The sequence below is a fragment of the Pleurodeles waltl genome, chromosome 7 (assembly GCF_031143425.1).
Source record: "Pleurodeles waltl isolate 20211129_DDA chromosome 7, aPleWal1.hap1.20221129, whole genome shotgun sequence".
NCBI lineage: Eukaryota > Metazoa > Chordata > Amphibia > Caudata > Salamandridae > Pleurodeles > Pleurodeles waltl.
Genome location: NC_090446.1, coordinates 127979151 through 128003912, shown reverse-complemented (window position 1 = coordinate 128003912; position 24762 = coordinate 127979151). Strand labels below are relative to the sequence as shown.

The following is a 24762-nucleotide window of genomic DNA, read 5'->3' as shown; positions in this document are numbered from 1 at the left end:
CCCCTCTAGCAGGCCTTACAGCCCTAAGGCAGGGTGCACTATACCATAGGTGAGGGCATAAGTGCATGAGCACTATGCCCCTACAGTTTCTAAGCAAAACCTCAGACATTTTAAGTGCAGGGTAGCCATAAGAGTATATGGTCTGGGAGTCTGTCATGCACAAACTCCACAGCACCATAATGGCTACACTGAAAACTGTGAAGTTTGGTATCAAACTTCTCAGCACAATAAATGCACACTGATGCCAGTGTACATTTTATTGTAACATACACCCCAGAGGGCACCTTAGAGGTGCCCCCTGAAACCTTAACCGACTACCCATGTAGGCTGACTGGTTTTAGCAGCCTGCCACACACCAGACATGTTGCTGGCAACATGGGGAGAGAACCTTTGTCACTCTGTGGCTAGTAACAAAGCCTGTACTGGGTGGAGGTGCTTCTCACCTCCCCCTGCAGGAACTGTAACACCTGGTGGTGAGCCTCAAAGGCTCACCCCCTTTGTTACAGCACCCCAGGGCACTCCAGCTAGTGGAGTTGCCAGCCCCCTCCGGCCACGTCCCCACTTTTGGTGGCAAGGCCGGAGGAGATAATGAGAAAAACAAGGAGGAGTCACTGGCCTGTCAGGACCGCCCCTAAGGTGTCCTGAGCTGAGGTGACTGACTTTTAGAAATCCTCCATCTTGCAGATGGAGGATTCCCCCAATAGGATTAGGAATGTGCCCCCCTCCCCTCAGGGAGGAGGCACAAAGAGGGTGTAGCCACCCTCAGGGCTAGTAGCCATTGGCTACTAACCCCCCCAGACCTAAAACACACCCCTAAATTCAGTATTTAGGGGCTCCCCAGAACCTAGGAACTCAGATTCCTGCAACCTAAGAAGAAGAGGACTGCTAAACTGAAAAACCTGCAGAGAAGACAGAGACACCAACTGCTTTGGTCCCACCTCTACCGGCCTGTCTCCCCACTTCTAAAGACACTGCTCCAACGACGCGTTCCCAGGGTCCAGCAACCTCTGAAGCCTCAGAGGACTACCCTGCATCTAGAAGGACCAAGAACTCCCGAGGACAGCGGCTCTGTTCCCCAAAGACTGCAACTTTGCAACAAAGAAGCAACTTTGAAACAACACACGTTTCCCGCTGGAAGCGTGAGACTTTGCACTCTGCACCCAACGCCCCCGGCTCGACCTGTGGAGAACAAACACCACAGGGAGGACTCCCCGGCGACTGCGAGACCGTGAGTAGCCAGAGTTGACCCCCCCTGAGCCACCACAGCGACGCCTGCAGAGGGAATCCCGAGGCTCCCCCAGACCACGACTGCCTGCTTCAAAGACCCGACGCCTGGTAAAGACTCTGCATCCGCAGCCCCCAAGACCTGAAGAATCCGACCTCCAGTGCAGGAGCGACCCCCAGGTGGCCCTCTCCCTTGCCCAGGTGGTGGCTACCCCCGAGGAGCCCCCCCCCCCTCGCCTGCATCGCTGAAGAGACCCCTTGGTCTCCCATTGAATCCTATTGCGAACCCGACGCTTGTTTGCACACTGCACCCAGCCGCCCCGTGCCGCTGAGGGTGTACTTTCTGTGCTGACTGGTGTCCCCCCCCCCCCCCGGGGCCCTACAAAACCCCCATGGTCTGCCCTCCGAAGACGCGGGTACTTACCTGCTGGCAGACTGGAACCGGGGCACCCCCTTCTCCATTGAAGCCTATGCGTTTTGGGCACCACCTTGACCTCCACACCTGACCGGCCCTGAGCTGCTGGTGTGGTAACTTTGGGGTTGCTCTGAACCCCCAACGGTGGGCTACCTTGGACCCAAACTTGAACCCCGTAGGTGGTTTACTTACCTGCAAAAACTAACAAACACTTACCTCCCCCAGGAACTGTTGAAAATTGCACTGTGTCTAGTTTTAAAATAGCTATATGTCATTTATGTGAAAACTGTATATGCTATTTTGCTAATTCAAAGTTCCTAAAGTTCCTACATGAGATACCTTTCATTTGAAGTATTACTTGTAAATCTTGAACCTGTGGTTCTTAAAATAAACTAAGAAAATATATTTTTCTATACAAAAACCTATTGGCCTGGAATTGTCTCTGAGCGTGTGTTCCTCATTTATTGCCTGTATGTGTACAACAAATGCTTAACACTACCCTCTGATAAGCCTACTGCTCGACCACACTACCACAAAATAGAGCATTAGAATTATCTAGTTTTGCCACTATCTTACATCTAAGGGGAACCCTTGGACTCTGTGCATACTATTCCTTACTTTGAAATAGTGCATACAGAGCCAACTTCCTACATTGGTGGATCAGCGGTGGGGCACAAGACTTTGCATTTGCTGGACTACTTAGCCAATACCTGATCACACGACTAAATTCCCAAAAATTGTCATTAGAAACTGATTTTTGAAATTTTAGCTATTTTTCTAAATTTTTTAATAGTCCTGCTAGGGCCTTGTGTTAGTCCCTGTTAGCATTTCTTTTAGAGTTTAAAAGTTTGAATTAATTTCTTGAAATAGTTTTAGATTCTTAAAAAGTATTCCAACTTTTAGAAACATAATGTCTAATGCAGAAGAGAATGTGATGGAACTCGACATCACCCCTTACCTGAATCTTAGGATGAAAGAGTTAAGGTCTCTCTGCAAAATAAAAAAAGATTAGAACTGGTTCAAACCCTACCAAATTACAGCTCCAGGAGCTTTTGGCAGAGTTTGCCAAGAACAACCCCTCTGAGGATGACCTCACAGAGGAGGAAACTAGTGATGTGGAGGAAGTCCCACCTCCAGTCCTAGTTAGGGAGACCAGGGCTCCTCAAGCCCTGGTCCCAAATGTGATAGTCAGAGATACTGGTTCTCTCACAGGAGGGTCCAGCAACTCTGGAATCACTGAGGACAGCCTCAGTGAAGATGACCTACTGTTAGCCAGGATGGTCAAAATATCGGCTTTAGAGAGACCGCTCCTAGCCATAGAAAGGGAAAGACAAGAGATGGGTTTTGGTCCCATCCATGGTGGCAGCAACATAAATAGGGTCAGAGATTCTCCTGACATGTTGAAAATCCCTAAAGGGATTGTAACTAAATATGAAGATGGTGATGACATCACCAAATGGTTCACAGCTTTTGAGAGGGCTTGTGCAACCAGAAAAGTAAACCGATCTCACTGGGGTGCTCTCCTTTGGGACATTTTCACTGGAAAGTGTAGGGATAGACTCCTCACACTCTCTGGAAAAGATGCAGAATCCTATGACCTCACGAAGGCTACCCTGATTGAGGGCTTTGGATTCTCCACTGAGGAGTATAGAATTAGGTTCAGGGGGGCTCAAAAATCCTCGAGCCAGGCCTGGGTTGATTTTGTGGACTACTCAGTGAAAACACTGGATGGTTGGATTCAAGGCAGTGGTGTAAATGATTATGATGGGCTGTACAATTTATTTGTGAAAGAACATCTGTTAAGTAATTGTTTCAATGATAAACTGCATCAGCATCTGGTAGACCTAGGACCAATTTCTCCCCAAGAATTGGGAAAGAAGGCGGACCATTGGGTCAAGAGTAGGGTGCCCAAGACTTCCACAGGGGATGACCAAAAGAAAGGGGTCACAAAGCCTCCCCAGGGGAAGAGTGTTGAGACATCCAAAGGGGAAAATAGTAAAGTCTTCTACAGGGCCCCAAAAACCTGCTCAGGAGGGTGGGCCCAGAGACTCTTCACAATCCAATTTTGGGTACAAGGGTAAAAACTTTGATCCCAAAAAGGCCTGGTGTCGTAGCTGTAATCAGCCTGGATACCAAACTGGAGACAAGGCCTGTCCCAAGAAAGGTTCCACTTCTAACTCTACTCCAGCTAACACTGGAATGGCCAGTCTCCAAGTGGGATCAACAGTGTGCCCAGAGCAAATCAGGGTTCACACTGAAGCTACATTAGTCTCTGAGGGTGGGGTGGATTTAGCCACACTGGCTGCCTGGCCCCCTAATATGCAAAAATACAGGCAGCAACTCTTAATTAATGGGCAAAGTGTAGAAGGCCTGAGGGATACAGGTGCCAGTGTCACCATGGTGACATATAAACTGGTTTCCCCTGGTCAATACCTGGCTGGACAAACTTATCCAGTCACCAACGCTGACAATCAGACTAAAGTGCATCCCATGGCTATGGTAACTTCAGAGTGGGGAGGGGTCAATGGCCTGAAACAGGTAGTGGTCTCCTCAAATATCCCTGTAGACTGTTTGCTTGGAAATGACCTGGAGTCCTCAGCATGGGCTGAGGTAGAACTCAAAACCCATGCAGCCATGCTGGGCATCCCTGAACTGGTGTGTGTCAAGACAAGGGCACAGTGCAAGGCTCAGGGTGAAAAAATTGTGTTGGAGCCTGGAAAAAGGGCCCCACCCTCCAAGAGAAAAGGAAAGAAGACTGGGGAACCAGCTTCCACACAACAAGAAAAAGAGAACCTCTCTTCCCAGGAAGAAGTTCTGCCCTCTGAGGGAACTGAGCCTATGGAGTTAGAACCTTATCAGGTTGAGCTCCTAGGCCCAGGGGGACCCTCAAGGGAACAGTTGTGTAAGGGGCAAGAAACCTGTCCCTCTCTTGAAGGCCTTAGGCAGCAAGCTGCTGAAGAATTCAATGGAAAAATAACAGGAACACATAGAGGCTATTGGGAAGATGGACTCCTTTACACTGAGGCAAGAGATCCCAAAGCTGGTGCCACTAGGAGAGTGGTAGTGCCTCAGGATTTTAGGGAGTTCATTCTGACCTTAAGCTCATGATATTCCTCTTGCTGGGCATTTGGGACAGACCAAGACGTGGGAGAGACTAGTCAACCACTTCTATTGGCCCAACATGTCCCAGAAGGTCAAGGAGTTTTGTGTCTCCTGTGCCACCTGTCAAGCCAGTGGTAAGACAGGTGGACACCCAAAGGCCCCTCCTCATTCCACTTCCAGTGGTGGGGGTCCCCTTTGAAAGAGTGGGTGTGGACATAGTGGGTCCACTTGAACCTCCCACAGCCTCAGGGAACCAATACATACTAGTGGATCATGCTACTAGATACCATGAAGCAATTTCCCTAAGGTCGACTACTGCCCCTGCAGTAGCCAAAGCACTCATTGATATTTTTACCAGAGTGGGATTTCCTAAGGAGGTGGTGTCTGACAGAGGTACCAACTTTATGTCAGCATACCTATGTGGAATGAGTGTGGGGTGACTTACAAATTCACCACACCATACCATCCACAAACCAATGGTCTTGTTGAAAGGTTTAAAAAGACATTGAAAGGCATGATCATGGGGCTCCCTGAAAAACTCAAAAGGAGATGGGATGTCCTCTTGCCATGTCTGCTTTTCGCCTACAGAGAGGTGCCTCAGAAGGGAGTAGGGTTTTCCCCCTTTGAACTTCTGTTTGGCCATCCTATAAGGGGACCACTAGCTCTTGTGAAAGAAGGCTGGGAGATACCTCTTCATGAGCCTAAGCAAGATATAGTGGACTATGTACTTGGCCTACGTTCAAGGATGGCAGAGTATATGGAAAAGGCAAGTAAAAACCTTGAGGCCAGCCAACAACTCCAGAAGTTTTGGTATGACCAAAAGGCTGCTATGGTTGAGTTTTTAGCCAGGGCAGAAAGTCTGGGTTCTGGAGCCTGTGGCTCCCAGGGGACTTCAGGACAGATGGAGTGGCCCTTACCCAGTGCTAGAAAAGAAAAGAAGAGTCAGGTCACCTACCTGGTAGACCTAGGCACTAGCAGGACCCCCAAAAGGGTGATCCATGTGAACCGCCTCAAACTCTTCCATGACAGGGCAGATGTGAATTTGTTGATGGTAACAGATGAGGACCAGGAAGCTGAGAGTGAACCTCACCCTGATCTCCTCTCCACAGACCCTAAAGATGGTTCAGTTGATGGAGTGATCTATTCAGACACCCTCTCTGGCCAACAGCAATCTGACTGTAGGAAGGTCCTGCAACAGTTTGCTGAGCTCTTTTCCCTAACTCCTGGTCAGACACACCTGTGTACCCATGATGTGGACACAGGAGACAGCATGCCTGTCAAAAACAAAATATTCAGACAGTCTGACCAAGTTAAGGAAAGCATCAAAGTGGAAGTCCACAAGATGCTGGAATTGGGAGTCATTGAGCACTCCGACAGCCCCTGGGCTAGCCCAGTGGTCTTAGTCCCCAAACCTCACACCAAAGATGGAAAGAGAGAGATGAGGTTGTGTGTGGACTACAGAGGACTTAATTCTGTCACCAAGACAGATGCCCATCCCATTCCAAGGGCAGATAAACTGATTGACAAACTAGGTGCTGCCAAATACTTAAGTACCTTTGAATTGACAGCAGGGTACTGGCAAATCAAAATGGCACCAGGAGCCAAAGAAAAGACAGCATTCTCCACACCTGATGGGCATTATCAGTTTACTGTTATGCCCTTTGGTTTAGAGAATGCCCCTGCCACCTTCCAAAAGTTGGTAAATCAAGTCCTTGCTGGCTTGGAATCCTTTAGTGCAGCTTATCTTGGCGATATTGCTGTCTTTAGCTCCAGCTGGCAGGATCACCTCGTCCACCTGAAGAAGGTTTTGAAGGCTCTGCAAGCAGCAGGCCTCTCCATCAAGGCATCCAAATGCCTGATAGGGCAGGGAACTGTGGTTTACTTTGGTCACCTTGTAGGTGGAGGCCAAGTTCAGCCACTCCAGCCTAAGATCCAGACTATTCTGGACTGGGCAGCTCCAAAAACCCAGACTCAAGTCAGGGCATTCCTTGGCTTGACTGGGAACTACAGGAGGTTTGTGAAGGGATATGGATCTATAGTGACAGCCCTCACAGAACTTACCTCTAAGAAAATGCCCAAGAAGGTAAACTGGACTGTAGAATGCCAACAGGCCTTTGAAACCCTAAAACAAGCAATGTGCACAGCACCAGTTCTCAAAGCTCCAGATTACTCCAAGCAGTTCATTGTGCAGACTGATGCCTCTGAACATGGGATAGGGGCAGTTTTGTCCCAAACAAATGAGGATGGCCTTGACCAGCCTGTTGCTTTCATTAGCAGGAGGTTACTCCCCAGGGAGCAGCGTTGGAGTGCCATTGAGAGGGAGGCCTTTGCTGTGGTTTGGTCCCTGAAGAAGCTGAGACCATACATCTTTGGTACTCACTTTGTAGTTCAAACTGACCACAGACCTCTCAGATGGCTGATGCAAATGAAAGGTGAAAATCCTAAACTGTTGAGGTGGTCCATCTTCCTACAGGGAATGGACTTTATAGTGGAACACAGACCTGGGACTGCCCATGCCAATGCAGATGAACTTTCCAGGTTCTTCCACTTAGAAAATGAAGACTCTCTGGGGAAAGGTTAGTCTCATCCTCTTACATTTGGAGAGGGGGGGGGGTTGTTTAAGGAAATGCCTCCTTGGCATGGTTACCCCCTGACTTTTTGCCTTTGCTGATGTCAAGTTATGATTTGAAAGTGTGCTAAGGCCTGCTAACCAGGCCCCAGCACCAGTGTTCTTTCCCTAACCTGTACTTTTGTTTCCACAATTGGCACACCCTGGCATCCAGGCAAGTCCCTTGTAACTGGCACCTCTGGTACCAAGGGCCCTGATGCCAGGGAAGGTCTCTAAGGGCTGCAGCATGTCTTATGCCACCCTGGGGACCCCTCACTCAGCACAGACACACTGCTTGCCAGCTTGTGTGTGCTAGTGGGGATAAAAAGACTAAATCGACATGGCACTCCCCTCAGGGTGCCATGCCAACCTCACACTGCCTATAGGTATAGGTAAGTCACCCCTCTAGCAGGCCTTACAGCCCTAAGGCAGGGTGCACTATACCATAGGTGAGGGCATAAGTGCATGAGCACTATGCCCTTACAGTGTCTAAGCAAAACCTTAGACATTGTAAGTGCAGGGTAGCCATAAGAGCATATGGTCTGGGAGTCTGTCATGCACGAACTCTACAGCGCCATAATGGCTACACTGAAAACTGTGAAGTTTGGTATCAAACTTCTCAGCACAATAAATGCACACTGATGCCAGTGTACATTTTATTGTAACTTAACCCCAGAGGGCACCTTAGAGGTGCCCCCTGAAACCTTAACCGACTACCTGTGTAAGCTGACTGGTTTTAGCAGCCTGCCACACACCAGACATGTTGCTGGCCACATGGGGAGAGCGCCTTTGTCACTCTGTGGCTAGTAACAAAGCCTGTACTGGGTGGAGGTGCTTCTCACCTCCCCCTGCAGGAACTGTAACACCTGGCGGTGAGCCTCAAAGGCTCACCCCCTTTGTTACAGCACCCCAGGGCACTCCAGCTAGTGGAGTTGCCAGCCCCCTCCAGCCACGGCCCCACTTTTGGCGGCAAGGCCAGAGGAGATAATGAGAAAAACAAGGAGGAGTCACTGGCCAGTCAGGACAGCCCCTAAGGTGTCCTGAGCTGAGGTGACTGACTTTTAGAAATCCTCCATCTTGCAGATGGATGATTCCCCCAATAGGATTAGGACTGTGACAACCTCCCCTCAGGGAGGAGGCACAAAGAGGGTGTAGCCACCCTCAGGGCTAGTAGCCATTGGCTACTAACCCCCCCAGACCTAAAACACACCCATAAATTCAGTATTTAGGGGCTCCCCAGAACCTAGGAACTCAGATTCCTGCAACCAAAGAAGAAGAGGACTGCTGAACTGAAAAACCTGCAGAGAAGACGGAGACACCAACTGCTTTGGCCCCAGCTCTACCGGCCTGTCTCCCCACTTCTAAAGACACTTCTCCAGCGACGCGTTCCCAGGGTCCAGCAACCTCTGAAGCCTCAGAGGACTACCCTGCATCTAGAAGGACCAAGAACTCCAGAGGACAGCAGCTCTGTTTCCCAAAGACTGCAACTTTGCAACAAAGAAGCAACTTTGAAACAACACATGTTTCCCGCTGGAAGCGTGAGACTTTGCACTCTGTTCTCCACAAGTCGAGCCGGGGGCGTCTGGTGCAAACACCACAGGGAGGACTCCCCGGCGACTACGAGACCGCGAGTAGCCAGAGTTGACCTCCCTGAGCCCCCACAGCGACGCCTGCAGAGGGAATCCCGAGGCTCCCCCCGACCACGACTGCCTGCTTCAAAGACCCGACGCCTGGCATCCGCAGCCCCCAGGACCTGAAGGATCCGACCTCCAGTGCAGGAGCGACCCCCAAGTGGCCCTCTCCCTTGCCCAGGTGGTGGCTACCCCGAGGAGCCCCCCCCCCCCCCCCCCTTGCCTGCATTGCTGAAGAGACCCCTTGGTCTCCCATTGAATCCTATTGCGAACCCGACGCTTGTTTGCACACTGCACCCGGGCGCCCCCGTGCCGCTGAGGGTGTACTTTCTGTGCTGACTGTTGTCCCCCCCGGTGCCCTACAAAACCCCCCTGGTCTGCCCTCCGAAGACGTGGGTACTTACCTGCTGGCAGACTGGAACCGGGGCACCTCCTTCTCCATTGAAGCCTATGCGTTTTGGGCACCACCTTGACCTCTACACCTGACCGGCCCTGAGCTGCTGGTGTGGTAACTTTGGGGTTGCTCTGAACCCCCAACGGTGGGCTACCTTGGACCCAAACTTGAACCCCGTAGGTGGTTTACTTACCTGCAAAAACTAACAAACACTTACCTCCCCCAGGAACTGTTGAAAATTGCACTGTCTAGTTTTAAAATAGCTATATGTCATTTATGTGAAAACTGTACATGCTATTTTGCTAATTCAAAGTTCCTACATGAGATACCTTTCATTTGAAGTATTACTTATAAATCTTGAACCTGTGGTTCTTAAAATAAACTAAGAAAGTGTGTGTGTGTTCCTCATTTATTGCCTGTGTGTGTACACCAAATGCTAAACACTACACTCTGGTAAGCCTACTGCTCGACCACACTACCACAAAATAGAGCATTAGAATTATCTCTTTTTGCCACTATCTTACCTCTAAGGGGAACCCTTGGACGTTGTGCATACTATTCCTTACTTTGATATAGTGCATACAGAGCCAACTTCCTACAGACAACATTGCAGAACTCAAATTGTAGTGTGTCCACTTTTGAAAGTGAAAATAATTTATATTTAAAAATGTACTTACCTGAGCGATTTTCCTCTTATGCCTTACCATATATAAACATACTTGCTATTTTTTATAAATTGGAGTGTAATTCCTTTTTGAGTCGTGGGTCTCATGTATTTGCCTTTTGTGTGTACTTGTGGATGTCTTGCACTCCTATGGGTTAAACCTAAGGCTCCTAGACCACTCTACCTCCAAACGGAGCACTTTGGGATTGCCTAGAAATCCCTATCCACTCATTGAGGAACCCCTGGACTCTTTACACAGTGTATCTAGTTATTGATATACCACATAAAGAGCTAGCTTCCTACAGCCTGAGAGCATTGATTCTTGTCCAGACGAGCAGAGGTCTCAGGGAACCAAAATGAGCATGGCACCAGAGCAAGGCACAGAGGAATGGGAAACTGCTGCTTGCAAAGCTAGGGGAGGACTATCGCGTGTGCCCACAAACCCCTAGTGAGATGACTTTAGAACTCCAAAAAACTTTCTGCCCAAAAAATCCTCAGAGAAAGCACCAAGTTACAGATACCATCTCGAGCCACTTGCTTCCCCGTAACACTCACTGCAAGATCCTTCTACCAGAAATGCATCCTTCATAATTGAGAGTTTGAGGCACACAGTGTGCAGTCAAGTGTTTTCAGAAACAGGGCAGTGTCTTCAGTTATTCTAAGGTTTGTGGGAGGTAAATTTCCTTCCTGACTGAAAACTTGGGAGTGGAAGCCAGCTCACCTTTTTTTTATTTTTATAGGATCGATAGCTTTATTTATTTTTTAACCTGACAACAACAACATTTCACATTTTGCTTACATCATCTTTCATCAAGTGCTCCTCATACACACACACACACACACACACACACAGTATCATACTGACCTCATGGTCTCTTTATGAAGGCTGCACTTAGGGACTATTCAACACGCAATTTGAATAACAATATTAAATTAGAGTGGTATCTTACAAGCTATGATATAGGGGAATCTAGGTTAGAATGTAATTGGCATCAGCAGTCTGGCCAATTCGAGCTGAAAGCAATAAGGGCAGGTTGTGCTGACGGGACCTGCTGGAGATGAGGGAATTATTATGGCCTTATTGCCCACTGCTGAGGGCTATATGAGGGCCTATAATGAGGGAGGGAGCCTTTAACAACCAGTATAGCCAGAGACAGAATGCCTATAAGGCTATTACAACATTTTGGCACGTAAGGGTAGAACGTTCGGACTTAGAAAGGGAGAAATAGAAAGACAAACACTGGAATGTTGGAGCAGAGGACTTGTACCAGCCATTATAAGCCCTGAGACACGTGATTGATTTGAATGGAACGCTCAACATTCCAATGTTCTAAAAAAGAATAAATCTAAGTTCAGCAAACCACACTGCTTCTTGACTTTCATTGTTTCTACAATTAGCATAATGTTCAATAGTTTTCTATGTTCTTCCCTCTTACCCTTTCCTATCATCCCCATAACAATTTGAAGCAACCACCAAAACACATTTGGTTTATTTCTCCCTTTTACTTTGAACTCGCTTTAGAGTCCCCTCTTCTGTTCCCTTTCAGTGTTTTGAGGCAGCAAAATCCCTATACAAGAAAACTACAAGACTAGAAGAACATCTATTATTATTACGGTCTCCATCCATTCACCACACAATAACTGTATACTTCAGCGACAAGGCTATAAACAGAGTATCGAATTAAGAGATTTCTCTGAAACAATAGAAATGATCGAAATTGAAGCTTTGGTGCATTTTACGCAAAAGGCACTGGTTACAAGCAAAGCAGAGATTGGGTGAAACAACAGGAGAGGCAGGAAACAGGACGAAGTAGAGGCATTATGGGCCTGGTTCATGAAGGGAAGCACTGTGTCTAGAAGGAAGACTGCTGACAGTCTACAAGAGAAGAAGGGTAGTGGTAATGGTTTACATTGTTGGAAGGAGGACTGCTACAACTCCTTCCCCCCTACACCCACACCACAGTAAACAAGGGTGCACAAATGCAAGCTGGGAAAAATGCCACAGGGACAAATGCCATACATTTGCGACACAAAGGTTTTAGAAAAGAAAAAAAAAAAAAAAAAAAAAAAAAAAAAACACACTCATATTGCAATCAAACAAACAATAACTAAAAACGGCTCTAGGATGCAATTGAAGTAATAAGAATTCAACAGGCTAAATAAACCAGAAGGATAAATATGATGCAGATTGTAATGAAGACACAATGCCTCTAGAAAGCTCTGAAGATCCAACCTCGAAAATGTAAGAATGCTGGAACCTGTTGGGCTGAAGACACAGACCTGCCTACTGTCTAGGCAAACTCATAGCTTCACAGGATGGAAAGATGTACGTACTGTAGGAGGCACAAAAAGAGCTGCACATCAAAAACTGAAGTTACTTGGTGGCAGCATTTGCAGGAACATGACACACAATACTACAGGCCAGGTATTTCACTAAACATATAGCTCCTTTATGCACAAGGTGAAAACATAATCAGTGGATGAGAAGTCCAAGACGATTTACTGATGTTTTAAAGGGGGATATTTTATGAGGTGGTGATTACCATCAAAAACATTTACGGAAGCTTGTTCAGTTAGGAAATTCTGGATGGTTAATTTACCGAAGGTCAAACAGAGACAAATTAATGCTTGCTTGCTCATGACAAAAATGAAACGGTAGAAGGTGCAGTTTGGAAACCAAGGCTAATCATGTGTAACCTCTCCATTCCCTTGGCAGGTTTTTTGAATTTGACTTGGGGAAGCCATAACACAATCAGAGACTCTAAACAGAACACCCTTTTTGATAAAGTACTTGTTTCATACCTGCTGGTAGCATTGCTACTAAGCCAAGAGCAGTTAAACAGGGGTGGCAATCTAGCCAATATATCAAAACCACATTCTCTTGTTTGAAGGAGGGGTTCTACCTTCCCCGTCACAAAATAACAGGGCCAGTTCAGCTGCATTTTTCTCATAAAGGGAATAAGAAAGAAAACAGGTCCACGGCATAGAATGCAACCATGGTGGACATATATCCTTTAGCAGGGCGACTAAAAGCAAGGTTGGTAGGTCAACCTTGAACACAGTATGCTAGCATACACTACAGTTGCCCAGAAGATAATATTTTGACTGCAAGTTTAACTTAAATTGATTGACAGAGTGTTTAACAGGCACTGGCAAAACCAACAGGACTAGGATCTAAAAGGCGTGGCAATGGATCTGCCAATGCCTTTTCCCAACTGCTTGCATAGCCAGCAATTTTACAATGGGCTTTCTAATAAAGAAAACGCACACTAACATGTCTGCAGATGTGCAGGCATGCACAGCAGTCATTTTCTATTTGCCATTCTAATAGTGGTGCCATGTTAGAACAGTAAGGTAAAATATAAAAAGTGTGTATGAAGCACAAAAAAGGAAGTAATCAGCCCAGCAGCAAATTGCAGCTGACGGACCTTTGAATAAAAAATGAAAACAATAAATGCAGCCATGAAAGACACAAAGAACATCAGGGAGCAAAACGAAAAAGCACAGTGGAGATGGAGGAAAAGGCAGAAAAAGCAGAGGGGAGAACAAGCCCCCTCGAGTATGCCGTTAAAGGTACAACTCATCCAATCAGAATACTAGGAATGAAATGCTCCTGGGAAGGAAAAACTCAAGAAGAGAGAGGAAACCATCAGGGAGCAGACAACTGAGATAAATAATGAGCAAGGGGCAGACCTAAAGTCAACTCTATCAATATATTTTAATTTGAAACAATAGGTCAGCCAATAGGCAACTATAACTGCTGTTAACAAAGACCTAAAAGGGATGATAATAAAATGAGAATAGCTACTATTAAGTAGGACAAGTGTATCAAGCACAGTAGGGGCAGTGTTACATTATACTAGTGTGTGGGGTTGTAGGACCTGGCCCTTTTTACAGGGTGATCCCCACACTTTTTGCCTTCCTCCTCCTATTTTTTCTAACCCTTTTTGTAGGCGTTAGGAGTCTAGGCACTTTACCACTGCTGATCAGTGAAAAGTGCATGTGCTCGCCCTTCTAAACGTGGTACGACTGGCTTACACCTAATTAGCACATTTAATTTACCTGCAAGTCCCTTGTACAGTGGTATTCTTATATCCAAGGCCTGTAAATTAAACGCTACTAGTGGGCCTGCAGTGCAGCTTGCACCACCCACAGAAGTAGTCTTTCAAATTTGTCACAGGCCTGCCACCGCAGAGCCTGCGTGCAGTTTACTGCCACAGGGACTTGGCATCTAAATTTACTTGCCAGGCCTGGAACTCCCCTTTTACTACATATGTCACCCCCAAGGTAGGCCCTAGCCAGCCCTATAGGCAGGGTGCTGTGTACGTAAAGAGGTAGGACATAGGTCTTTATGTACTACATGTCCTAGTAGTGGCAAACAGCCCATATAGTTTCTCACTACTGTGAGCGCTGCCCCCTCATAGGATTGCATGGGAAAATGCCCTAACATATGTCTAAGTGGAACTAGTTAGTGCTGGTTGAAACCCCTTCTCCCCCTTTATGGAGGCTGCGCAAAATGAGTATAAGTACAAGGCGCTGTCCCCCACAATTTGGAGACACTAATGGACTACTTAACTGGACACTGCTAGAAGGAGTCACCAGGCACTGCCTTGGTACTGTTCTCCTGTTGTGCTGACCTGTCACCTATTGCTGGCCTGCGTGCTTGGGCCCTGCAGACCTGTGTCCCAATTGTTATCTCGGGGGACTGGGTGGTGTGGCCCTCACTTGCCAGCAGTTCTAGTGCAGGTAGAGCGCTGAGTCTTAGCACCTTCAGCGCATGAGGAGTGCTGTACTGCCAGCCCAGAGCGCTCTGTGTTTAATCATCAACAGAGTGTGGAAACCACTTCCTTGCTGCATCAACGCGTAAACAGCACTCGACTTGGCTTCTGTGGAAGTTCCTTTAGTGTCTCCACCCCTTCACCCTGGCACCAGAAGGTACTCCTGTGTTCCCGCGTGTCAGGCTCCCCACTCCACTGTCAGGAGAGAGGCAGTGAGGAACCTCTGTGTCGGCGCGGATGAGGGCGCTTCTATTCGTGCCCCCGGGGCAGCCGCCGGTGCTTCCTTTGGGGAGATCACCATCTCAACTGGGGTGAAACCAAAGTGCACCCATGGGAAAAGCCGACGCCGTCAGAGTCGCCACACTGCTGGTTTGAACAAGGCAGCTGCTCCGGGAAACAGAGCAGAGCGGCCTGGGAGGCCCTGGAGGGCTCCGGGCACCTGGATCTGGGAGGCAGCGTACTGGTGCCCTGCTCACACCTTTTTTTGTTTCTGCACAGGATTGGGATGCTTGGTGCAGCCAGAGAAGTGTTTCCTGTCTCACGGGGAGAGACCTCATCGGAAGCCCCTGAGTGGAACTTCATGTAATTACTACCTAACTTTTTCAGTGCAACATAGTTGGTGCAGTGAGCAGGATGAGGTGGGGAGTACTGAGCAATGTACAGAGGGTAATGGTTCCTATGGCCTCTGCCTATAGGAATGTTTCCATGATAGATGCATCCAGGATGATGTCTGGATACTGATGATAATGTGTTTCCTATGCCATGTTAATTTGTGGTAATAATGACAACCTGACTACTGCCGGTGTTGCAGAATCCCAGTAACCTATTTGTTTTATCTTACTACTCCTTTCTTTTGCAATGTACTAGTTACCTGTGTCATGTTGCTACACCTGCCTGGGTAGTAGCTTATTACTGATACATGTTGGGTTTGGTCTAATGATGCTTTATGCAAAACAGTTTATTTTATATAACTGGGTGTTGTTTCCTTCGTGGTGTATTTATGGTGTCAAATATATTGGGTGTGTTGTGCAACCCCTTTATACATTGCCTCTGGGATAAGCCTGACTGCTCGTGCCAAGCTACCAAAGGGAGGGGGTGAGCAAGGATTATCTAGGGTGTGTAACTCCCCTGCCCCGACTAGAGTGGTGGGTTCTGCTTGGTGCGTACCCTAGCCAACCAGAAAACCCATTTCTAATAGGGGTACATGTGTTATAGTAATCAGGTTTGTAGATCTGATCCTTGACAACCTCTACTCATTCAGTCCTCACTTCAAACAGTCAGCAGTCTCTTCTCTGACGGAGATTACTTCACTAACTTTGAAACCTTTTACTGGACACCACCACTTTGGATGTATACTCCACTAATTCTGAAATTCACTTAAATGACATTTTAGGCTTCCATCATCTTTCGTATCCTATGTACTGCCATGCAAATCCGAGTGTTTGAGATGGCTGTTAAAATTAATAATTTTACATTTTTGCAAAATACCAAAATGTATGTTTTATGCCAACAGTGGAGACAGTGTAAAAATACCAGATGACAAACTTCACCAGCATTTTACACTGTTGCAAGGAGATGTAACAGCTAAAGATTTTAAAGGAGGCAATTACATGTGGGGCAAGTCTGTTGTATAAAGTGAGCCCCTGTAACAAGGAACTTTAGTAAACATCAGTTATGCAACTGTGTTGCAGTGATAAATCTCTGCATACCAGTGCTGCCCAGTGAGTCATTTCCAGTGATTAACTTCAGCAAATCGCGGCAGCATAAAACTATTTCCAAATCCAGTGCCAACAAACCATAAGTACCAATGGCATCACCCCCTTACTTCCCAATTTGCAGAACTGAAACTTCTTAAGAGTCTTTATGGTAAAAGTTCATATACCTGTGACTGTGGTTGAATTTTTGAACCAGTCGCCCTCCATCTGCAAGCCGGATTTGAATATTAGTTACAGGTTCAGCCTCGTCAATTGTGACCAATGAGCTGGCTCTGGCCTCGTTCTCTGCCTGCTGAGACTGAGAGCTCATCCCGATCACCTGTGGGGTAGTGCTATGTATGAAGAAAACACAATGCATGTAAAAACAAAGTAAGATCATGCTCAAAACACATTGACAACCATTGTAAACATACACCATCAACCATGCATTCGTACACCGCCCTTGCAGGCTATGCATGCACTTAATCTGTAGACATTCAACACATATCCACAACCCACCATACACAGACAAAGTCAACACAAAACTCACTATTTCAACCTACACACATTCCCACCTGCATTAACTCCATCCAACCTGCACTGTCTGTCACCCACTGTATCTAAGCCTAGCATATCATCACTGACATCGTTGTCTGGTCACCAGCGACAGTCACATCCCAACATCAAAATCATTAGTCACTGCTTTTTGCCACACCTAACTGGCATCTTAAACTTACATATCTCCTTTTCCATTTGCTCTATAAGCTATCACGTATTGCTTTCACGTAACTTCATGGTCCACCATACCCAACTGCTCTAGGCCATACTGCACTATAACCTACCACTTACTGCTTTCACGTTACTTCATGGTCCACCATACTAGACTGCTCTAGGACATACTGCACTATAACCTATCACTGCTTTCACGTAACTTCATGGTCCACCATACCCGACTGCTCTAGGCCATACTGCACTATAACCTATCACTTACTGCTTTCACGTAACTTCATGGTCCACCATACCCGACTGCTCTAGGCCATAATGCACTATAAGCTATCACTTACTGCTTTTACGTCACTTCATGGTCCATCATATCCGACTGCTCTAAGCTTTTACTGCACCACCAATGTCCACCTCCTAATGCCCACTTGCTTGCCATCCCAAACTCTACTTTAGCACATCTGCACTAACCATGCCCTTAACTTGGTTCTTACCTCCCCAGTTTCTGGCCCTCTCCGGTGAATGCCTTGAAAATGCCCTTTGATTTAAGAAAGTCTTCATCGCGGTGGTCCTCCATATCCAGATTCACCTGTCCACCGTGCGCTAGCCTACGCAGCTCAGCTGGGACTTCTCTGCAATAAAAATGTAGTGTGTAAAACTGAGGTCCAAAGCTACCACTCACAGTCTCACAAATCACTCAGACACCAACAGCGGTTTAAAATGAAGACATCAAGCTGTTTCAATTGCACGACATGGGGCGTGCTTTTGAGATCTGCTTTCAACCAGAAATAACTGTCAAAGTACTTATATTTTTTTATGATGGCTTCAAAATTCTAGATAGTGGTAGTCTACTTCACAGAGCATTAGAAATGTTGCATTAAAGCTTAATTTAGAGTGGTCTTATAAAGAAAAAAGTACATACATGTGTGATTCAAGGAAATTGTTACAGTTTAATGGTGCAAGTCACGGCAATATTACATTTACAGTTGTGCAAGTATAGAGGTCTTGTAGATATCGATGGGTTTTCAAAGTACTGATACAGCGTATATGTATGTGGGGGTGGCTGTTCTTATGCAGAATAGATGCAATTGAATCACTGGAAATGGCCAGCCACTGTTGAAGTAAATTAGTTTTCAGGTGATTTTTGGAGAATGTGAAATAAATATTCTCTGACGCTCACCTATTTGACTCCCAGGCAGGGGCCCGGCCTACTACCCTCATCTCTACTTCCGTGCAGCTGGGAGGTGAAATCACTCCATCCCCCCCCTAAACATGCGCCACAAAAGATCACAGTACTCCTGCAGGTGGGGACACACTCGAGCGAGTGCCCGGGCGAAGACCAGGTCTGTCTTCAGAGGAGGCTGGGCCACCCCTCTTGGCTCTACAACAAGTACCCCTACTTTCTGAAGTAGTTACCTACACTTCAGGTAACTGCGGGGCTCACGTACTTGACCCCCTATGCAGGTCTGTTGACTTTCATTGCCCATCCATACTGGCCTAAAGGGTGTTGTGGGCTCTTTAAACTAACCTTGGCATGACTGTTAGGGAGAGCAGTTTCAGAGAAATATTATCAAGATGGGAAAGAGGAAAGCTGCTCTAAGCCCCCAGGGAGAGAAAAGGAACAAGAGCAAAGTGACACACTGTGCAGAAAATTCTGATATTCCAGGTGATACCTCAATGGAGTGGGTTAATGTAGAGATTGTTCTGCAATTAAGTGTTTCCCGATAGAGACTATTTTGGCCACAGGGGTATATCTATCAACCTGAGAGTTTTAGTCTGTTCTCGAGGCAGTGAGTGGTGCTACATTTTAGAGCTGTGATATGATCCAAGCAGACTTGAAGGGACAGCAGGCTTGGAGCGGGAGCTCAATGAGTTTGATAAGTGCTTGTGTGATATGAAAACACTTTCTTGCGTCTAATCAATCTCACAACTGCCTAAAAGAATAATCTAGATAGCAGAAATGCCACAACAGAGATCCCAAATTCCAGTCTCAAGATGACCTATGCGTGTACAATCTTTTTTTGGACAAAATATCTGGAATGATTTTAGAAGTCTGAGAGGGCACACTGCACCTTTAACCAAGGGGCATCTAAATGTTCAGTGTGTCTATAATGAAAGGGAGAGTTTTGAAAGTATATATGTGAGCTAAGAACAAAGACTGGCAATCCTTTGAGGCATGTAAGCCAAGTTTGTGCTATGCTACTAGTGAGGCCATAAGTGGTTATAAAGAATTCATTTTTATTATGGTCAGTACTGATCCCCAAAGGACTCAACAGGAGTATTTAAAGTATGAAATAGGGGAGTCATTTATTTTCACAATGTGCCACTGTTCTTTTAGGTGTGCAAATATATATATATATATATATATATATATATATATATATATATATATATATATATGTGTGTATAAGTAATATTACTGATTAGTCTAGATAACTTAAAAGGCAAACACAACAAGGCTGAAAGATGTCCCAATCGGTATTATGGGTAGTTGTATTCCAAAACCATCTTAGACAATCTGGCTAATTTATTTTACTCCAGTACAAACCACACTGTCCATATACACAAATGTTCTGGTTAACACATATTTCAAGGAATCATGAAAGAAAGGTGAAATACTGACTGCAGTTTGGTCATTGCCTACTGGGTGTATATGCAAGCGTTAGAATCCTCATAGCTCGGTCACTAGTTTGGTCAATGGCATTCATACCTGGAAAACCTACCCTCAGTATGATAAAGAAGAAATCATTCAGCATTTGCTTTGCTTGTTCTGAATTCAGTTTCCAATCAGCTTCTGGGCAGCATGACGTGTGAAACCCATCTCCCTTTTTCACCCTTGCCTAGTTTCTCGATCTAACTTTCCCTTCAATGTTTAATATCTCTGCTTTTAAATACGGTCTTCTGTTAAAGTGAAGTTACTAAGACTTGGGAGTTTGAAAGGAAAATGTTACTTACCCAGTAAGCCTCTGTTTGTGGCATTTAGTGTTGTAGATTCACATGCTCTGCATACTTCCACCATCTAGTGTTGGGTCCAAAAGATTACAAGTTGTTTTGCTTCAAAAAGTCTTTCGAGTCATGAGGTACAGTGACTCTTGCTGGTAATGCACATGGGCATCGACTCCATGATCAGATTGTTTTCCCGCAGGTGGTTTATGAATGGAGTGTGGTGTAAGATAATATAAATGAAGTGTCCATGCATATAAATATGTAGAATAGACTACTACAGCCACAGGTGTCCAGAAAGGCAGGTGGGCGCATGTGAGTCTACAGCACTACATGCCACAAACAGATGCTTACTGGGGAAGTAACGTTTTCTGTTTGATGGCATGTGTGGCTGTAGATACACATGCTCTGCATAGACTGTAAAGCAGTGCCTCTCAAAAAGCGGTGATTGTCCTGTGGGTGTTGTTACATTTTGGAACAGAGTACGTAGCACTGCCTGACCTATATTGGCTTGCTGGAGTGCTAAAACATTCACACAGTAATGTTTACTGAAAGTGTGTGATGTAGCCCATGTAGCTGCTTTACATGTGAGCTATGGATAGGTCACCTAAAAAGGCCATAGATGCACTTTGTTTTATGATTTGATTGTGCTCTAGGGGGAAACAGGTAATGGCCTTTTGCATGGCAAGTTTGGATACATTTGACAATCCACCTTGCTATAGTGGATTTAGTAACAGGGATGCCTTTGTGTAGTGGAGTGAAAAAAGGCAATAAAAAGTTGTCTTGACTTCCTAAAGATTTTAGTCCTATCCATATAGAACATAAGCGCTCTTTTAACAACTATTGTGTGTAGGGCTCTTTCAGCAACATAATCAGGTTGGGGGAAAAAAGACTGGCAATTCAATTGTATGATTAAGATGAAATTGGGATACCACTTTAGGTAAAGCATGTCTATTTCTGCGAGAGAAACTGCAAAGGACATGAATGCAGTGGCTCAAATGGTGGGCCCATAAGTCTAGTGAGGACCACATTAAGATTTCAAGAAGGCACTGGGGGTAGTTTTGGCACTTTCATTGTTTTAAGCCCTTCCATTAAAGTTTTAATAACATGAATTTTGAAAAGAGTAGAATGTTGTCTGTTCTGAAGCTAAGCAGCTATAGCTGCCAAGTGTAACCTTATGGCAGTGTATGCGAAGTTTGCCTTCTGTAAGTGAAGATATTTTGCACTGATGCTTGGAAGGGGTCCCAACTCACAGCAATGCAACAGTGCACAACATATGCCTATTTTGCTGCACAGCATGCTCTAATAGCTGGTCTACATGCTTCCTTAAGAATATCCATACATTATTGGGGTAGGTTTAGATAACCAAATTCTAAGACCTCAGGAGCCAAAATGCAAGACTCAACTCCTTGGGTTTGGGTGTCTGATTTGACCGTGGTTCTGAGTGAGAAGGTATGGGTTGAAGGGAAGCGTCTCATGTGGCAAAACTAATAGGTCTAATACAGTGGTGAAATATGATTGTCTGGCCCATGTGGGTGCCACTAGAATGAGTGTGAGAGACGTTTGTCTGAGCTTCCAAACCAGATGCGGAAAGGGAGGTAGAAAGGCATAAACAAATATCGCTGAACAGTTTATCCACAGAGCATCACCCTTGGACTGCATGCAAGAAGCCATCATTCCTAGGAGTTTCATGACTGATTATACTGTGACTGGGTGATTGGGACAAAAGTGAGGAATCTGTGTTTGAAAAGGTTGTACCCTTGCTGCATTTGGGTGGCTATTCCCAACTGTGCATTGAGAATGGCCCCTAGGCAGGGCTGAATCTGAAGTAGATTTAGATGTGACTTTTGAAAATTGATGGTGAAGCCTGTAGGTTTATTGTGGTTTGTGTATGGTGGAAACCTTGTTTGAGATTGCTGGCTTTGATGAGCCAGTCGTCAAGGTATGGGTAGACATGTATTTTATGCCAGTGCAAGCGAGCTGCTTTGAACTTGGAACTGTTGTAACCCTGGATGGGAGCCCTTTCAATTGGTAGTGTTGTCCTTCTGCACAAATCTGAGATATTTGCGATGTGCCAGGTGTATGGGAATGTGAAAGTAGGCATCCTTTAAATGTGGTGCTGATAAAAAGTCACCCTGTTGTAGCAATTGGATCACATCCTGAAGTGTGACCATGTGAAAATGTTCTGATATGAAGTAATGATTTAAAGGCCTGAGATCTAGGATAGGTCTTAAGGAACCACCATTTTTGGGTATGAGAACGTATAGTAAATATACCCCCATACCCTGATGTTGTAAAGGAACTGGTCTATTGCTGTTTTGCTAGTAATGCCTGCACTTCCTGTTTGACAAGAGTGGGATGGTCCTGTGAAAGTTTGTGAGGGGGTTTGTTTGGAGTGGTGTGCCTGAGCGACAAACAATAACCATGTTGGATAATATCCAAAACCCACTGATCATTAGTGATTCTTTTGCCAATTTAGAACAAAGTAACTTAAGGCATCCACCTACAGGTGTTTGGTAATCGGAGGGAAGGTGTAGTGAGTCACTACTTGGTGGCAGTGGAAGAGGTTCGAGGGGAGGCTGTTTTCCCCCTTCTTCTGTAGTTATCCCCCTTATAGGAGCCTTTGTAAAATCCTCTTTGGGAGGATGTGTAGGGTTGAACTTTACTGTATGACAATGAGGCTTCAGATGTGGAGGGCTTAGAGATGGTCTTAAACTGAAACCTGCGAAAAGTACTAAGCAAGGCAGGGAGTTGGAGCGCCCCCAAGGATTTTGCCACTTCATTGTCCTTCATTTTCTCTAAAGTCTGATCTACTTGTGGGCCAAAAAGATGTAATTTATCAAATGGTACATATTAGATTGTCTGGTGTACACCTCCTGCTTAGCCACGCATGTCTGCATAAAAGGACACTGCTGACACAGCAGCAAGAGAATACACAGCAGAGTAAAGCACAGTGGATGGAATTGTTGGATGTTAATGCCCCTCAGTAATAATTTCCTGGCCTCTTTTCCTGTGCTCCTCTGGGAAGTACTGGAGAGGTTCCTCCATTTCATCCCAGTGGGCACAATCGTGGCTGGCAAGTATACCTCGAGTATTGGGGATACGCCAGTGATTGGCTGCCTGAGCAGCAACACGCTTGCCAGAAGCCTCAATGAGCTCGCTCTCCTTATCAGGAGGGGGTGCATCATAAGCAGCTTGCGAATTAGCTCTTTTCCTGGCATTAGATAACAAAATAAAGAGTCAGCAGGTATGTGACCTTTAATAAAAACTCTGTCATATGGGGAGGACATATATTTTTTTTATTCACCCCCAGAGTGATAATGTGTGCAGTAGCGGGGTCATAGAGCTGTTGCTTCATCCTATGAAGTATAGGCTTGTGGGGATGTTGTGGACTGATTCTACAGAGCTACTCAGTTTTGTCTATGCTGACTCTCTCTTACTTCTTGGTGTCAAAGTTGTCAGTGCTGAGGCAGGGAGGCTTTTTGGTGATGAGACAGTTGGTGCTGAGTGGGAAGTGGAAGCTTTCAGTGCTGAGGCTGATTTCGTTTGGCTCAGTAACAAAGTGGAAGGCTTTCGCTTAGATTTTAGTGTCAAGCTCGATGGCGGGGCATCCGACTGAGTCTTTCGATGCATACCATGGGCAGAGGTGGCTTGATTTCCTTTGCTTCCATGCTGGTGGGCTTTTTGGTCACAGCAGGGGGAGTTGTCGGATTGGAGTCGGAATCTTGGATAGAAAAGGCCACCTCTTCAGCAGCTGAAGCCTTGTGAAGCTCCTGCTCTTGTTTGTTGTCAGACATGATGTCTTTAAGGCCACAAATTTTTGGTGTGTCCTTGACCTCTGCCTCTGCATTTCTAGGCTCTCTGGTCTCGCAGAGTGTTTTTCAACCAGAAAGACTGGCAGGCCTCGCAGTCTTTCTCTATGTTCCGGCAACAGGTAGAGGTTACAAACATGGAGTTGATAGGTCCTCGGAAATTTTGAATGGCACTTCGGACAAACAGAAAGGCGTCCGTTCCATTAGGATTTCATTCTTTGAGGTTTGGAATGGAGAGAATGGTGGCCCAAAGGGCGTGGCCCCCAGGGCCTCAATCAAGGCGTGTCGATCCGAATAAGATTTCTTCCGTCCCGGAATGTAAAGAAATAGAATTCGATGAACAACACTGACAAATTGGAGAGATTTCCCAAAGAGAAGAGGGCTAAGACAGTTTTGAACTAGAGAGCAGTGTAAACACGACCCGTCAACGGAAGAAAATCTGATCATGGAGTTGATGTGCATTATCAGCAAGAGGAGCAGTCACAGTACCTTGTGACTTGAAAGACTTTTAGAAGAAAAACAACTTTTAATCTTCCGGACCCAACACTAGATGAGTGTGCAACCTCGTGTGAGACTCCTGCATCAATTAATACCAAGCTGATGTCCAGGAGACTTTAGTAATCTATTTAAGGTTTCATACAGCGCAGACCTAACATTAAGGGCAACATAATACTATAATAATAATATTCAAGGGACATGTGCAATATGCCCATCTCGTAACTGTGCATCTCAATACCGAAACAATATTTTTCAATATGTATTGAATACAAAAACAAG

General features: G+C 45.8%; 1 protein-coding gene across 1 annotated transcript in view; it reads right to left on the bottom strand.

The window, feature by feature from the left end:
- The window catches only part of NSFL1C (NSFL1 cofactor), a 66630-nt gene that overhangs the window by 5286 nt on the left and 36582 nt on the right, over positions 1–24762 (bottom strand). The window contains exons 7-8 of the mRNA XM_069243296.1: positions 17725–17862; positions 16699–16863 (exon numbers count right to left, since the gene is read on the bottom strand). Of these exons, the coding sequence (XP_069099397.1) occupies positions 16699–16863; positions 17725–17862 (303 nt within the window). The remainder of the gene's footprint in view (positions 1–16698; positions 16864–17724; positions 17863–24762) is intronic.